This window comes from Mastomys coucha, unplaced genomic scaffold (assembly GCF_008632895.1).
Source record: "Mastomys coucha isolate ucsf_1 unplaced genomic scaffold, UCSF_Mcou_1 pScaffold15, whole genome shotgun sequence".
NCBI lineage: Eukaryota > Metazoa > Chordata > Mammalia > Rodentia > Muridae > Mastomys > Mastomys coucha.
Window position 1 is genome coordinate 76,417,573 of NW_022196897.1, and position 18,023 is coordinate 76,435,595.

General features: G+C 44.0%; 1 protein-coding gene across 1 annotated transcript in view; it reads right to left on the reverse strand.

Annotated features, from left to right (window-relative positions):
- The window catches only part of Ptprj (protein tyrosine phosphatase receptor type J), a 152,799-nt gene that overhangs the window by 27,680 nt on the left and 107,096 nt on the right, over positions 1–18,023 (reverse strand). Inside the window, exons 2-7 of the mRNA XM_031370900.1 lie at positions 16,149–16,167; positions 11,795–12,037; positions 9,431–9,658; positions 8,171–8,383; positions 3,811–4,074; positions 2,397–2,654 (exon numbers count right to left, since the gene is read on the reverse strand). Of these exons, the coding sequence (XP_031226760.1) occupies positions 2,397–2,654; positions 3,811–4,074; positions 8,171–8,383; positions 9,431–9,658; positions 11,795–12,037; positions 16,149–16,167 (1,225 nt within the window). The remainder of the gene's footprint in view (positions 1–2,396; positions 2,655–3,810; positions 4,075–8,170; positions 8,384–9,430; positions 9,659–11,794; positions 12,038–16,148; positions 16,168–18,023) is intronic.

Below are 18,023 nucleotides of genomic sequence, written 5' to 3' on the forward strand. Positions count from 1 at the left end.
AAAAAAAAAAAAAAAATTTCTCCAGTGAATTCACAAAGGCTAGTGAGCCTGGTGCCTATGAAGATGATAAAAACCCCTGAACTGGAGTTACAAATAGTTGTGAGCATGGAAGAGGAAAAGAAATCAAACCTGGGATCTCTGTGAGACCATTCACACTCATGCTATACATGTTGCCAGCCCTACAATCTATTTCTTACTCTGACTTGGGATTCTGATGCATTTGACAGAGGCAATTCATGAAGCTATGTACTGAGAAAGGGTACATTTTTTATACCTATATTGTATCTCAACAAAGAGTGTGTTTGAAGTTGAGTTTGATGCACACCTATCAACCTAATAACACTTATGAAGCTGAGGCAGGAGGATTTCAAGTTCAAGGCCATCTTGAGCTCCTCAGCATGACCCTGTCCAAATAAATATTGTTTCATCATTCAGTCAAAAGAACATGCATTCTCTACGAACCACCTGGCATACTGAAGAGAAAAACAAGAAAAACAAAAAACAAAAACAAAGGGAGAGCTATAAAAACCAAGCTATAGTTACATGATACCTCTCTCTACTAGCTGGAAGGTCATGCAACTATGGGTAGGGACATGACATACACACAGCAAAACCTTCAAGAATAAAATAAAGTTACTTGTGTAATTATGACAATGATATAAATAAAAGGTGTAGCTGTGGACACTGGCAGGAAAGGAATTCAATCAGATGAGAACAGCTAAGAAGTACATATGTTCCCTTCCCCTTTAGCGTGGTAAATACACACAACATACTATTTATCATTAACCATCTGTCAGTGTGCATTTTGCCAGTACTAAATATACCCAAAGTATTGTATAAACATTACCATTATCACATTCTAAATGTTTTCATCATTTTTCAACATAAAATCTGTACCTATTTAACACTACCTTCTCGTGGCCTCCCCACAAGTTCCTCTCCGTCTCTGTGAAGCTGCCTACTCCAGGCACTTTGGATAAATGGAAACATAAGAATTTGTCTTTGGGAGTGTGGTGACTCACACCTTTCACCCCAGCAGGTGGGAGGCAGAGACAGGAGGATCTCTGTAAATCTGAGACAAGCTGTTCTATATAATGCCTTCCAGGCCAACCAGGGCTACATAGTGAGACTTGTTGTTAGAAATAATAATAAAATAAATTAAATGTTCTCTGTGTGTGACTTATTCCACTTTGTAAAATACTCTGTGTGTGACTTATTTCACTTCGTAGAGTTACAAGATACATTTATGTTATAACATACATGAAGATTTCTCTCCATATGGCAGAATAAAGCTCTATTGTGTATACTATAGATAAAGCCATATTTTGTCCATACGTGTGACAATGGATACTGAGTGGTCTCTACCTTAGGGCCGCTGTGAATGAACACTGGTGTACAAAGAGCTATTTGAGACCCTGCTTTCAATTCTTTCGGACAGATAGCCAAAGCGGAAAACTAGATCAGAAGGTATTTGTTTCCCTTTATCAAGACTGCCTTTAACACTGTTCAACTATGTCCCAAGCAATGACGACAGCTGTTTGTTAGTGGACAGTAACTGTACGCTTCTGGGGCCTTACTCCAACCCTTCTTGCTACCATTCCAAGGAAACAACTCATAGGAAACTACACACAAATACAAAGCTGACTTTAAATTATTCCATAAAATAAACATTGCCAGACATGTTGGCACACACCTTTGATCTAACACTTTGGAAAACAAAAGCAGGCTGATTTCTGTGAAAAGCCAACCAGTCTACAAAGGCCAGCTAGGGCTATACAGTGAAGCCTTGTTCCAAAAGTAAATAAGAAAATAGATAAAAATAAAATGACTCATGCTGACAGGGTAAAATATTCATAATAAACAAGTGAGAAGAAAGTAGATTACAAAACCATACATGAACAAAGACAGCAACATTTGTAAAGGGTAAATATATATGTGCATCTACATCTTAAAACCGTATCAGGGAGCTGGCTATGGTAGCATGCTTCTCAGCATCTGAGAAGCAGAGTTCAAGGCCAACCTCAGTCACACAGAAAGTTAGAGAGTGACATGAGACCCTATCTCAAAAGTGGGTGGGGATCTGTGGAGGTGGCTCAGTAAGTAAAAGCACTTGTCGCACAAGCCTGAGGACCGAAGTTCAATTCCCAGAGCCCAGGGTAGAAGGAAAGAACCAATCCCCAAAGTTATCCTTTGACCTCCGTACCTACAGCATTTCGCTAACTAGTGACTTTAAATGTGATTTCTGTTTTGCTTGACTTTATTTTTGTATTGTTGATATGCACCACAGGCATGAAAGGTTTTAAAGATTCTTTTTCATAAAAAGAAAAATAATATTCGTAAAACATCTATTAATTATGCTGGTTTCCTGTAAGAAATTTCCCTGTCCAGATGCTTACCAGTTCTCCCATTTACTGTCCTGGATGGCCCTTGAGTCCCATCTGGTCCTCGTGGAAATATTTCAAAACGGTAACTGGTTCCAGGCTTTAAATCTTCAACCGTATAGCTCTGGTTTCCCGTCGAGGCACTTCGATGCTTCTCACCTCCGTCCTGTGTGATGAAAATCTCAAAGGACTCCGAGTCATTGCTCCTCCAAGCCAAACCAATTTCCCTTATGCTGACATTTGTCACTCGGAAGTCAGAAACTGGACCGGGAGCTGTGGAAGACAGTGAGTGAAGTTAGGTGAAGAATCTCCATCCCCAGGCAGGATGCAGCAGTGGCACTGCCCACAGCACTAACACTTGAGCAGCTCAGACAGGGGCATCCCAAGTTGGAGACCAGCCTGAGATACACAGTGAAAGTTCATCTCAAAAACAAAAAAGTATGTAAAGTCTGTCTCCAGAGGACAGGATGACCAACCCTCATGATCACTGGCCGACATTCTCCAGATCATCAGTGGCAGTATAAGCCCCCTCAAAAGCTGGTGCTTCTGGCTAAGAAAGAACACTTGGCCACAAACGTGCAGACGCCACGCCAGTTACCCACAGGCAGTGACGGGGGTAAGGATCACCAGGCTCCGGGGTAGAGTGCTGGCCATGGCTGGCTGCTTTATCTTGAACATGTTGCTCAGCCTCTTAAAGGTCTCATCTCATCTCTGTCACTTACCTGCTAAGCAGCCTGCTCACATCATCATCTCACACATGGTCTCCACACCCATAAAGTAAGGCCAACACCAACCACATCACAAGGATGTCCTACCACTCAATGACACAGTACAAAAGCGGCACATCACAAGCCACCGAGCATGTGATTTGGGTCAACCGAGGATGGCTCTCATTACATTTCACACCCTGAGGGACAGATGAGCCCCTGCGGAACCATGTGCAGTGCTAGGCATTCCTTCAGGACAGGACAGAGCCCCCTTGCCTTGTATCTGTTCTTGGCACCTAGCAGACCACAAAAAAAGGTGAGCCACTGTGTGCTGGTTAGCTTTTATTGTTACCTTGATAACAACCTAAAGGAGAAAGGAGACCACACCTCTGTAACTGCCAGACTGGACTGGCCCATGGCCATGTCTTGAATGATGATTGAAATGGGCATGGCAGACCACTGAAGGCTTACTGTATCTAGACAGGTGGGCCTGGGCTGTTTAAGAAAACTAGCTGAGCAGGAGCCAGAAAGCTAGCCAATAAGCCATGTTCCTCTCTGGCCTCTGCTTCAGCTCCTACCCTAACTACCCTAAGTGATAAGACTGCCTGCTACCCGGAAGTGTAAGCTGACATAAACTGTTTCTTCCACCAATTTTCTTTGACCACAAAGTTTACCACAATGGCAGAAATCAAAGCAGACCACGTAGCAAGGAGCGAACTTACAAGTATACACTTGAAGGAAGCCTGGTGTACCCTCCGTCTGACCCAGGAAAGGATGAACTGTGATGTTGTACAAGGTGCTCGAGCTGAGTCCAAGGATGGTGGCCTCCGTCTCATTGACAGTTTGATTGATGGAGAAGGTCCCCCCAGTCACATGTATTTTGTAGACAAATGAAGTACGGGACCCATCATAGTTGCTTTTCCAGGTCAGGGTCATGCTCGAGGCACTGACGTTCATAGCTCGGACATCAGAAACCTGGGTGGAATCTTTGAAGGCACAAGAGGAGTGAAAAATAATTAGAGCAGGCACGTCAGAATGGAAAGAGTGGAGAGCGTCATCAGGGCCTGTCATCCGTCGGTCACCCTTACCATCAGCTCACCATGACCAGAAATGCATGCGGGTCTCACCAAAGTCAGACATCAGTGAAGACAGTCTGGCCACTGCATCTCACAGACGCTCTGTGTTCAGTTTGTGAGCAGACCTTGGATTCCTGAGCAGGCGATAGCGTGGACTTTCACATGTGCCACCCTGGGGGATCAGGGGTATGCCAGAAAAGCCCTCAAGTACAAATCCACCCAAGAACAAATGCATACACCATGAATTAAAGATCTCACTCTTGAACAGAGAGCACACTGGATTCTAAGCTGGCTGGGCTTTACGAGCCAGGTAGACCTTAGGAAAGTCACTAAGCCACTTTCTTATGAGACAGGGTTATCCACTCTAGTGAGAACACTAGACACCCTTCAGTTATCTACTCTGCCAGCCCATTCTGTCTTTCTTCTGCCTATCCTGTGTCCCAGGAGGCTGCACTCTGCATGTGACATCACTGGGGGTTCTTCCACATAGCCTGTGAACACTCTGCACCAATGAGTGGCGTGGAGCAGATGCTGAGGGCTGCCTAAGAGGATTAATCAGTCTGACATCCCATGTCTTCTGGGCTCCAGAAAAACTATCTCCTCCCTTACTTAAGCTCTGGGGGTGACTTTCCACCAGACACTTATTTGGGTTTGAAATATACTCTAATAGTTTCCATAACCCTGACCCACCTAATCAGTCACTTGAAAAATACAAGATGGCAATTGTGTGTGTGTGTGTGTGTGTGTGTGTGTGTGTGTTTATGTGTATGTGTATGTGTATATGTGCATTTTAAATATATATATATATATATATATATATATGTTATATATATAAATGTTTATGTATGAATATCTATGCTACAGGAGTGGAATATAAGATATATGAGATACATGCAAACACATATAATCACACACATATCAATGATATATAAATCCTAACTGCTGGGCTGATGGTACTCAAAGGGCTTTAGGGAGGTGATTAATCACGAGGGTGAGTAGAACATCATGAGTGGGATCAGTGTCATTATTAAGAGGCCCAAAACCAACTCATCTATACTGTGATGTAAGGAAGGGGACCCACAACCAGATACCAACCATCTCTAGCACCTGCATTCACACTCCTAACTCCTAGAAATGTGAAAAACATTTGTTTGTAAATGTTTGTCATATAAGCTGTCTGGTCTGTGGTAATCTGTCACATCAACCAAAACTAACACATAGGTACAAAACACAAACACCATAAAACGAACACACAGCTTCTACATTCACCAAATCCTGGGACAGTTCAATATAATCCAGGATGAATATGATCCAAACCAAGAGTCTACACTACCACCACCATAACGTCAGTTTTTCCCAATGAATTTTAAAAGGTATATGTCTAGAACCCAACCACATGACTCCTCTTAGCAAATCAGGCAAATGTCCCCTCCTCTGGATGGACCCAGCTCAGGAGGCGTGGGAAGAGACACAAGGCCTAGATATGGACCCTATCCACCCTCTCACTCAAGCTTCTCCTGTGTAGGACAACCTAGCACCAATTACAGCACCTACAGGCTCTTCAGCCAGCCTTCCTAGTCCTGAGTCCTAGCCATTGTCACAAGATCACTGAGGACCCTGAGGTCAAAGAGCCACTCCAGGGCAACCTCCGTCCTTCCCACTGACATGTTACCATCTCCAGAAGAGGAAAGAAATGCACAAGTCACTCCTCCTTCAGCATGGATGCCAGGGGAAGCTGTCATTCATTCCTTACAGGCATGGCTTATAACCAACGACAATGCCTCTTCTTCTTCCCCTCCCCATTCACTATAAAAGAAAATTCTCCAGGGACACATGTAGACTCCCACACTCTCTAGAAATTACACTAAACCTTCCAGAACTACCAGGATCTCAGAGCTGTCCCCTAAATCCCCTCCTTTCCCCGCATCCACTCATCCGAGGCTCTAGTCCCCGTTTTCTAACACCTGGGCTTCTGCAGCCATCCTGGCTGGATCCTGGCTGGGGCTTCTTGATGCTTTAAGCCATCTGCTGCTTCTCACACGCCATTCTTCTGAACACATTCTTATCCAGTCACCCTCAGGATATGGAGTTTATGGTCCTCTGCTATCTTTTATAAATATTTGGATAAAAGAGCTTTTTATACAGAGTCATAAATCTGTCAAAACCTCTCCCCCGTCCTCTTGCCCTCTGCCTTCTCACCCTAAGTCTGTCATCTGTATTTCTGATCAGGACATTTCCTCAACTGAAGTGTCCTCCCTGACTCCCCATCCACCCCATCTCCATTAATCCAAGACATATCATCCTCCAGAGTGATTTCAGATCCTCCCTGTAAGAGACCCTCCTTGGGACTGAATGTTAAAATCATGCTTCACCTCACGTACTGGCTGGTTTTGTATGTCAACTTGACACAAGCTGGAGTTAGCACCGAGAAAGGAGCCTCCTTTGAGGAAGTGCCTCCATGAGATCCAGATGTACGACATTTTCTCAATTAGTGATCAAGGGTGGGAAGGCCCATTGTGGGTGGTGCCATCCCTGGACTGGTAGTCCTGGATTCTATAACAAAGCAAGCTGAGGGAGTCAGGGGAAGCAAGCCAGTAAGCAGCACCCATCCATGGCCTCTGAATCAGCTCCTGCCTCCAGGTTCCTGCCCTGTGTGAGTTCCAGTCCTGACTTTCTTGGTTAAAGAACAACAAGGTGGAAGTGTAACCCGAATAAACCCTTTCCTCTTCAACTGGCTTCTTGGTCATGTTTTGTGCAGGAATACAAACCCTGACTAAGACACCTCGCAATGTCCATATAGTAGGGCGCAGAATGGACAGTAGCCATGTACTGCCTGTGCAGCAGCCCTGCTCCCTTTCCAAGCAGTATCCAACCTTGGTGGTAGGAACTGCTAGAGAGCCAAGGGACATCAGCTGCCTTACCCAGCACAGCCATTCATCAAGCTGATACACAGCACCTACCTGGGGACTTTGAATTCTAGGACATCAATAGATCTAGGGTGGCCTAGCATTTCCTAGATGTCAGCTTGTTTTCTGTCCTTGTTCTCTAGCCTCGACCCTCACTCCCTCAGGTCTGTTGACCTAGGATGGTACTTCAAAATATTTTCTGCTAAGACACACTAAGCCAATGCACACCAAGTCCCTGAGAACTTCAAAGCTACAGCATCTGAGCTCAAAGGATCCATGTGCAGACGTTTCTGCACATGTTTATCCCAATCCCTCATCGAAAAGCAGGAACTGTACATTTTATTCCATCCGCAGCGCTAATCACAAAAGCTTCCAAATACTGAACTCAACAGAGTGAGGGTGCCCGTGAATCACAACTAACGACAGCACAGTGAATGTCAGCAAGAGCCTTAACAGAAAGTTCAATGAGGACCTCAAGGGCAGGCTAAAACCAGAAACATGATGGCTAATCTGCAGATGGCAAGGACAGATGTGAAGCGGCACCCAACATCTACACCTTCACTCAATGCTTTACAGAGATTCACAAAAGATAAACTATGGCCACAGAGGTAGACAGAAACCCAGTGCAATAGCTCTGCCCAAAATCTCTCAGGAAGATCCTTTTAATAACAGAACTAGGAGGAGAGAGGTTGGGATAGGGGGGTTCTGGTGGGGAGTGGGGTACCAGGAAAGGGAATAACATTTGAAATGTAAATAAAGAAAATATCCAATAAAAAAGAAAAAAGAAAAGAAAAGAAATAACAGAACTAGCTGCCTAAGCAAGAAATAATTCAGGGGCTGGTGAGATGGCTCAGCGGGGAAGAGCACCGACTGCTCTTCAGAAGGTCATGAGTTCAAATCCCAGCAACCACATGGTGGCGCACAACCACCCATAATGAGATCTGACACCCTCGTCTGGTGCGTCTGAAGACAGCTACAGTGTACTTACATATAATAAATAAATAAATATTTTTTAAAAAAGAAATAATTCAGATATAGAATTGCGAAAGATAAAACTTTATAAAACTCAGGCTGAATCTATTTCACAAAACCCAACCTACTTGTTTTAAACACTTTGTGCTGAGGCTGTCCTTCAGTGCCATCTGCTGCTCGAGAATAAACGGTGGCATTGTACTGAGTATCCGGCTTTAGATCAGTGAGCAGGACCTCTGTGAGGGAGGGATCCTGGTCAGGGGGTGGGTCTGCAGAGGCAAGAGAATTCTTGTGTAGTTGGGATAGGTTGGCCACTGGGCTTCTCACAGTGTCATTGGCATCTGTTTGAAAGATAGGCGGCAAAGACATTAACCACAGAACACATCCTCCACCTATCACCACCCATCCCATAGGATGACACATCCAACAGGGCCCAGTTGGTATTCCAGAAATATCTGTTCTCTACCGCCTCCTGAAAAAGATCCAGTTCCCTGAAAGGAACCAGATACTTCACTTTGTACTATTACTCCATAAACACCACAGATATTTTGTAGTTTTCTTTGAACTCTGATATGCTGAACCATTCTCCTTTCTTTGGGAGTTATCTTCTGCCATCCCACCTACCATGATCTATCTCCCTCCGACTGCTCTGCTCCATAACTCCACCTTTGCTAACGTAAGTCCATTCCAGTGTTTTCCCAGGTCTACACTCCAAACAGTGGCAGAAAGGGCAGGGAACGGGAGAGGAAGAGTTATGACCATTTCTCCTTGAACTAAGAGGGTTCGGGGAGGAGGCGCTTCCTGAGAAGCAACCTGACTCACAGACCAAAACAGAAGAAAGAGTTGAGACGGGCCTATCTCTTGAAGACCTCACTACCTGTCATGGGCCAGAAATTATCTTTCAATCTTAGCACTCAATATCTGCTTTCTGATTCTATCTTTGTTTCCCTGGTGTGAAATAGGGATTTAGTCTCTCCTCTTCCTCATTTCACAGTTACCAGAGGAATCCACTGCAATGCTAAACAGTCTACAAATGACTCCTCTACAGAAAGCACGGTAGACATCTGCTGGGCTCGCCTCCTCAGTGGGGGTGACTGATTTGGTCATCCATTGGTTAACACCCGTTACTGCTCACCTGAGATGAAAAGTGAAAAGACCTATCTACCTTCCTGAACTCCAAATCCAAGAGTTTGAAGCCCAACTACCACACTGAGACCTGTGTTCACTTGTAAAATAGAAGTCCCTTCCTCATTAAGGTATGAGATCAGACGACACTGCAGCAGGAGAACTTCTGGCAGCTCTAAAACCCTACACAAATACACGGATAGCACTTTTTAAAACCAGTGAATGATAAAAATCAAAACCTGATATACAGTTCTGTAACTCACCCAAGACATCTTCTGCAACAGAGAAGTTATTCTGTGTCCCATTTGATTCTGGGAAAGCCAAGCTATAATGGGTCCCCGGCTTCAGACCTGAAATATTAACTGATGAATGTGTGGTCGACTCTTCAATCAGCATCCGGTAGGAGGCAGTACCGCTTGCATTACTCCAGGTGAGAAGAGCCTGTGTCACACCCACGGAGGCGACACGGAGATCAGACACTGGCCAGGGCTCTATTTCAAAAACACACAATGGGTATTAGCGGGCAAGGCATCTACAGCCATCTTTCCTTAGGTCACTGCCTAAGTGACCTACTAAATATACGCCTTTCATATCAGTCTAAACATCCCCCATGACATCACAGAGGCAGGAGACAAACACCATCCAAAAACATGAGAAGGAAGAAACCTTAAAACCCAAACTGCTTACATTCTATTATTGTTCAAGATTAATCCCAAAAGGAATTAAAAAATTCTTCTTTAAAGAAGATTTTAAAAGACATGCCCAGATCTGGAGAATATCATCCTGAGTGAACTAAGCCAATCACAAAAGAACACACACGGTATGCACTCTTGCACTCTCTGATAAGTGGTTATTAGCCCAGAAGTTTGGAATACAGGAAGAACAATCCACAAACCACAAGAAACTCAAGAAGAAGGAAGATCAAAAGGTGGACATTTCATTCCTTCTTAAAAGGGGGAACCAAATACCCATGGAAGGAGTTGCAGAGATTAACTATGGAGCAGAGACTGAAGGAAGGTCAAGCCAGCCTAAATAAAGCTATCTCCTGAGAGGCTCTGACAGTACCTGACTAACACCGATGTAGAGGCTCAGAGCCATCCATTGAACTGAGTATACAGTCCCCAATGAAGGAGTTAGAAAAAGGACCTATAGAGCTGAGGGGTTTGCAGCCCCTTAAGACAAACAACAATATGAACTAACTAGTACCCTCAGAGCTCCCCAGGGTCTCAACCACCAACCAAGGACTACACATGGTGGGTCTGATTGTTCTGGCAGCATGTGTATAGTAGAGGATTGCAAATTCGATCATCAATAGGAGGAGAGGACCTCGGCCCTGTAAAGGTTCTGTGCCCCAGTGTAGGGGAATGCCAGGGCCAATAAGTGGGAGAGGGTGGGGTGGCAGGCATGGGGAGGGGGAAGGCAACAGGGGTTTGTTCTTGTTGTTTTTGTTTGTTTGTTTTTTAGTGGGGAAACTGGGAAAGGAGAAATTTACATGTAAATAAAGAAAATATCTAAAAAATAAAAAAATAAAAATAAAAAAGACATGTCCAGGCCCTTCCATCACCTTATTTGCCTGATGGTAACATAATTTAAACCATTTCGGCTAAAAGGACATATACCGCCTTCCAGTTTTGCAGCGTTTCTATTGCTTGTTTAGTTGGTACCACTATGCCGCCCAGGCTGGGCTGAGACTTGCAACAATCTCCCCACCACTAGAGTACTTCCTGAGTACTAGAATTAGAAACAGGTCCTGCAGCGCCCAGCATCTCTCCCTTTACTTTGTGCTATAAGATCAGGGAGACCAGGGGATGCAGGAAGACTAGCTCAAGAACACAGCCTGCTGGTGTGTGCAGGGAGGAGACCAGGTGGTGGTGCTGCAAACAAGAGAAGAGCCCTGCCTGCGACCTGCAGAGGGCTGACTGCAAAGAAGCTGGATAAATGACTCTAAGGCAGCCTCCAGCTCTGACATGGCTGGTCACTGATTTGTCTTCTCACATCAGATATTTCAGATATGAAGATGCTAAATCAGGTCACTGTGGGTGGGTTGGTTTTGTAGTTAACCTGGGATGGCAGGGAGGCCTCCATGCCCACCCAGTATTTACTATGTTGGTGCTGAGGATCCAAAGTCTGGTTCTCACACTTGCACAGCAAGCACTTTATATACTGAACCACCTCTCCAGCCCTGGTGGGGGGAGGGGGGTATGCAGGGGGAGGGGTGGTGCTGGCAACACTGAGAGTTGAAGTAGGGTCTCACACATACTAGTCAAACACTATACCGCTGAGCTACGTCCCCCGCTCTTTTTCTCTATCACTAAAGAATTTAACACCAATAAATCACACAATTCAATGGATCTTGGTGGCTGTATGGGTATCCCAATCTCTAGTGGCTAGACTCAGGCTCACCAGGTTCTAGTCCTATCACTTGATATCCAGGACTATGGGGTCTTAGAAGAAACTTAACTTTTCCACCCTACATTTTTTGCCTTCAGCCTTCGGGCTTTAATGGGATACACAGTGTCTGATGTGATCTTTTCCACAAGTCCTGCCCTGGGGGCCCCAAACCTCCCTCCTCACCTCCCCACACCTCTGCTGCTGTAGCCACCAGCCCTGTTTACCCTGTCCCTTACCTGTTGTGATATTTTTGTCCACAGTATCATTAGTTGCTAACAAGATGATGGAGAATGTATAGGAAGTAGCTGGCCTTAAGCCTGTGATATTATATGATGTCTGGTTTGTATCAGGAAATGTCAGCTCGCTCTCCATCTTAGTCTTTATTCTATATTCTGAAGTGGCTGAGTCATTGTGCTTCCATGTTAATACCACACTGGTTGGGCTGACGACAGCTTCAACATCAAATATAGGATTTGGTGCTATTTAAATGAAGAGAGAGGAGAAAGAGCGATATCAATCATATGTAACAAAGTAATAAATGTAAGAATAAAGCCCACCTTGTTAGGACTCAATTTTATTTCTCTTCATTTGCCTCTTTGACTTCTCTGAAACAAAACACATCCAAACATATATGTACCTGTGTATGAATGTGTGCTCTTGAAACTGAAGACAAAACAAAAAGAAGGTGGACATGTTGGCCGTGGGTTTAAACCTTGACATAAGCTGATACAACAAGATCTAAAATGCAAAACGAATCTTGAAAAACTGCCCTGAAAATCTCTCTACCCACTGGGTGAGTGAGTTGGTTTGAGTCCCTTAAAATTCAATCTTAAATCTAATGTACCAACAGCAAAGGGTTATCATTAAGCCACCACAACAATATAGACAAAATCAGTAAGTATATTAAGACACTTCAATCCAACTCTCCCCTGGTTATAAAATTTCATTCAAAATCATTTCAACTCTCTGAATATCCCTGTACAAGGCCAAGTATGCAAGACTTCAAACCAATGGAAGCCATGTGGTTATCCACAGTAATACTAGCAAGAGAGTGGAACCTGGTTAAGTTCAAAATTGAAGAGCAATGCCCAAGAACAGTGAAATGCAAGGCGAGCCTTTATCCTCGATGCTGGGGAAACCACTGCTGATAGTCTTCTCCGTGTGAACTGGATGCTGCGCCTCACATGGCTTGAACGAGGTGCAAATTCATCCAATTCATAAAAAGGGGAGGAGAAATTGAAGACTTTAGGAATAACCTCATGAGCCTCTTCAGGCATGAGTTTCTACTATAAATCAACAGACTCACATATCACTGGGTGCCACCATTTACAATCAATGACAATAGTTGTGAGGAGAACGTGGTAACAGCTACCTCAGAGGAGGCAGCGAGATGAGCAGCACCCAGGAGGGCAGTTAGCAATGTCCCAGCCGCGGTACCAGGTGCTAAGTGTACACATGCCACTCACCCATCTCACCTGCAGGAGAATGGCCCTGGCACCATTCTCAATAGCAAAACGCTATGCTAAGAGCTGACTTGTTTTTTTTTTTTTTTTTTATTATTCATACACAGAATCTGAGCAACATGGGGAAACAGACTGCTATATTTCAATAGTTATGGGGAAGTACATTTTTACTAAATGTTTCCTCTTCATGTACTGAAATAATACTGAGGATTTTGTCCACCTTTCTATCAATGCAACACAACACATACACTCGTGTGCATATGCTGAACTATCCTTAAATCCCTGGGATGAACCTCACTTGACCCACTGAAGAGTCTTCAGTATATTGTTGAATTGGGTTCCTTATCTTTCTTTTTTTTTTTTAACTTTTATTGCATTATGATGAGAAAAGTTACGTGATTTCAATTTATCTGAATTTGTTAACATTTAAAAACATATTTTAAGTAAATAGAATTAAATCACATTCTTGTTTCCCTTTTGTACCCCTACTCCTCCCAGAGACCCCCCCTTCAATACCTACAATATCTTTTTTGTCATATTCCTTAAATTTTATAAAATGTTATAACAATAAAAATAAGTATTATAAAAGTTGTTTGATATAAAACAACAATCAATTTAACAGTCTTATGTAGATGCTTGTCTATACTGCAAATACCTATGTTTTTCTCAATATAAATTCCTTATCTTTCAAAGAAGAACTAACAAAGCCATTTATTAACATAAACCTCCCTCTTGGAACAGCTTTTTGCCACATTCTGTATGTTTTGAAATATGGTCTTTCTGGGTTTTTTCTCAAGTGTTTTAATTCCTTTTCTTTATTCTTACATTATTGGTTATGTAAGAACATGTTGCTAGTTTCCAAATGTGTGTAGTTTCCAGGGTTTGTAATAACTGATTTCTACATTTTACTTGACTGTGAGAGATACTTGCAGTGGCGCGCTGAATTCTTACTCGTGAATTCAACTCCTGAGATGTATTGTGTAGCCTAAAATAGGCCTATCCCAGACAGTGCTCCATCTCCAGTGGAGAAGAATGTGTATTTGCAGCTCCTGGGGAAAACATTGGCTGTGTCTCACAGGTCTCTTTGGTACAGACTGGAACTGGAACTCAGTCCTTTCTTACATCAGCACTGTGGGTAGTTGAAGCTGGGGTTCACAACTCAGGACATACCCTTCTGAATGTAATGTAAACGCCTTCTCAATTTCTCACCATGCTGCCCGTCGCAGGGTTGACTCTACAGCCTTAATCCAGAAATCGACTAGGTCTGCACCTAAATCCCACTCCCTGTATGTTTAGGCTAAATTGTATCAGCCCCCAAATCCATGTATTAAAGTACTAGACAGCAGTAATCTCCAAATGTGTGCATACTTGCAAAACAGTGTGTCAAGGGGTTAAATCCAAATGAGGTCATGAGGGTGGGGGTCTCTCCCCATAAAACTGCCATTCTTGTAAGAAGAGCAGACTAGCACAGGGGCTGGAGGCAGCCCCATGATGACACACAGCTCTCAGGAGCTGAGAGAAGCCCCTGAACTGTGGGGAAAGAGCATGTGTAGAGCGATCCTGAGGGACACCCGGCAGACTAACACAGAGCCCTCCCCGTGGCTCCGGAAGTCCTTAGTTCCCAGGAAAAGCCTTCTGGAATAGCTCTGGGGTTTTGTTCCCTGTCACGGAGCATTCAATAACACTCCACCCTCTGAGCTGGACTGCACTAGAGAAGTGAAATTCTGCAGAGCTCCGGCTACCTACTAACTTATCTACCAGGCTGATTCACAGGGGAGACACAGTGCCTGTGTGGGCTCCCCACTGTTTGTGAAAGTTCTGCATAATTACGGCCACTAACAAAGATTTGTCTTATTAGAAGGGTTCAGTAAGTTCTGCCTTCTTTGTAAAACACTGTGAGGCCAAGCCAATCATTTTATCTCAATGATTCCTAGGCTTTGGGTTGTTTTGGTTTTTTCATTGGTTTAGTTTGGCTTTGCTGAAAAAGAAGAAAAAAACTCCCTGAATTTTAGGGAGAAACAAATGCTACCATTTTTTCCCAAAAATATACATTTTTTAAAAATACTAACTACTATTAACAACCTTCTACAGAAACAGTAAGGTCTTGATCCGAGAATGGTGCTTTCAGCTGGATGCATTTAGCTACATAAACCATCGTTACCATAATATTAGGCAGCCATCTATATTTATCTTGTCTTCCTACACACCAGAGAAACCGCCTAGCTACAACTGGAATTCAGGCCTCCACGCAGCTCTGGGGAGCCAAGAGGAAAAGAATTTTGTATGATTTAGTGTTCTAGGATACCAGAGCTTCATATGCATTGGGCAAGTACCCACCATGAACTACCAGACTCATTCCCAGGTTGACGCTCAAAATCAAAAGATAGCGGAAGCTGTCTCTGCTTTTGAAGAATTTCTATAATTCCACACAACACCATATCATAAGTGTGGTAAAACAGCAACCCAAGAAAGTGCTTACAAAATAATAAATACCACACGAAATAGAAATGCACAGTACTACAGTTTCAATACATTTATCTCACACATGGGTGTAGGCTGGCAAAAGAAAATCACAGGAAATCCAATGATTTTATGAACTAGTGCTTTAACTATGTCCTCCAGGCTGCCCCCAAACTCCCTAGCTCAAAAGAATCTGCTGATGTATTCTCCCAAGGAGCTGGGAATACAGCACTACATCACCGCCATTCAGTTGAGAAAACAAAGAATTTTTATAGTTGTGGTTAAAGAACTAACTGAATGTTCCTTTCACTTACGGTTTCTATCTTCAATCTATTTCTAAAGGGGAAAATGGAAAGTAAGTGGGTTTTGGTTTTTTGGTTTATGTTTCTATATGCACTGATATTCTCCCTGCATGTCTGTGCAAGGACGCCAGACCCTCTGGAACCTGAGTTACAGACAGTTGTGAGCCACCACTGGGAATCAAACTCAGGACCTCTGGAAGAGCAGCTAGTGCTCTTAACCACTGAGCCATCTCTCCAGTCCCATAAGTGAATTCTTCATTTTTTTTTCCTGTGATTTTTTTTCCATGTTTGCCATTAGTATGTAGCTGTGTCCACTAGGGGGCAGTAGCAACCAACACAAGAATGGAAAGGAGCAAGGTACTCACCCACACCTGTGCACAGGACCTGTAAGGGAAAAGAAAAGGGAAGTCAGCAGATTCATTCAACCGTGAAAATGCAAATCAGAAACAGAGCAGTAGAGGGCTTAATACTGGGGGTGGGCGTTGCGTGCATGGAAGGCTGATGGCCATGGATAGGGCGCCCTGGGGCTTTAAGTACAGGGAAAGCACAAGTCAATTATAAAAGATTGACTGGGTTTTACTGAGGCCACGGGCTGCCGACTGCATAAACCCGGTGTTTTTCACAGCTCCACAAGCCAGTGCTCCCCCCTGCCCCTGTGAGGTGAACTGACTGACGAAGGATGCAAAAGGAAATGCAGGCCGAAAGCTCTTCCCTTTAGCCATGTCCAGGGCCAGCCTACTGTTAAAGCCATGGCTGAAGTGCAGTCGATAGGTTTGCAATCTCTCACTACACAACATTCCCCTCCGTCCATCTATCAGTAGAGGGCAGTCAGTTTTTAATTATCTGGTAATTGGCTTTGGGAAGGAACAAAATTGGAGGCCTTACAGTTAGTCTTCCGTTTGGGGGACAGGGAGTCCCTTCAGTGGTATTCACTATCATCCATACCAAGCATTATTTCCCCAAAGCCTAATGTAATTCAAGGCCACATGTCCCATTGTTTCTTAAACATATGCTTTTGGTAATTGGAATTTCCAAAGTATGGTGACTGAGAAAGAGAAAATAATCAAAAGAAGGAAAAATGCCCCACAATTCCCCCACCACACTCTGAATAAAATCCACCCTTAGCTTCCCAGCAGGCTCCCGAGTCTTGGTGACACTCACACTCTTGAAGCTGACTTCCTCTTAGGACTTTCACATATCTATTCCCTCTTGCAAAACCACACGGTGCCAAAACTTATTTCCTGGGGCCTGCCCAAAATGCCACACCTTCAGAAGTCTCTTTGGAAAACCAGACCCCCCTCACTCCTTTACCACTGTCTCCTCCACCTGAGCAGAAACACAGTGCATACAGTAGGCTCCCAATAAGTGCCACAGAAAATAACCAATTAGCTGAGGAGGAGGAATAGAGTCCTCAGGGTGCCCCAAAACTTTCTACCGTCTCCTCTCTCAAGCTTAACCTTTCTCAGCTTATCTGAGGGTTCCCCCGCTTCTGCTGCCCCACCTCTCTACTCCCCTCCATCCCCCACAAGCCAGGCAATATGTCAACAACACAATAGGATGGATCCAATGGGAGAGAGGAAAACAGGAAAGTCCATGGCCAGCACAAGGAAGCAAGTGTATTTTGCCCAGTACTTAAAAACCAAGTTCAATTACAAAATCACCACTCTTTTGGATGGCTTCTGGTACCTGCCCATGGTACCCTCCTTGGTATCAATACACTATTGCCCCTCCTGGAATCCAGTCATCTAATGACCACCTGAAACCATCGAAGACCAGCATCCTGCCCTCCAACTGTTTGCCAAAAATGAAGAAAAGAAGACGAGTCTAAAAGTAACTCCAGTCAGAAAGCACTACCACAGATACTCCAGTAGGAAGCACCTGAAAGGGCCAAGCACACCTCTAAAGTGCCAAGGGGGCAGCAGACAGCCTCCCCTTATCCCAAGAAAGAAGACAGCAGCAGCCATGCCCTGGGAGACAGGTAAACAGTACTGCAAGCAAAAGCAGGCAAGGGTGCATGCAAAAGCAGAGTACAGTGCACCTGCTGGAGTGAAAAAGGAATCCCAGCTCCGAGTCCCTGTGCTCAACGTGTTGAAGTCAATTGATTCAGAGCACTGACTACCAGGCTCTGTTCAAAATGCTCTCAGACACAAACTCATTAATAAAGAGGTAAATGGCTGTTCTTCCTGTATTCCAAACTTCTGGGCTAATAACCACTTATCAGTGAGTGCATACCGTGTTTG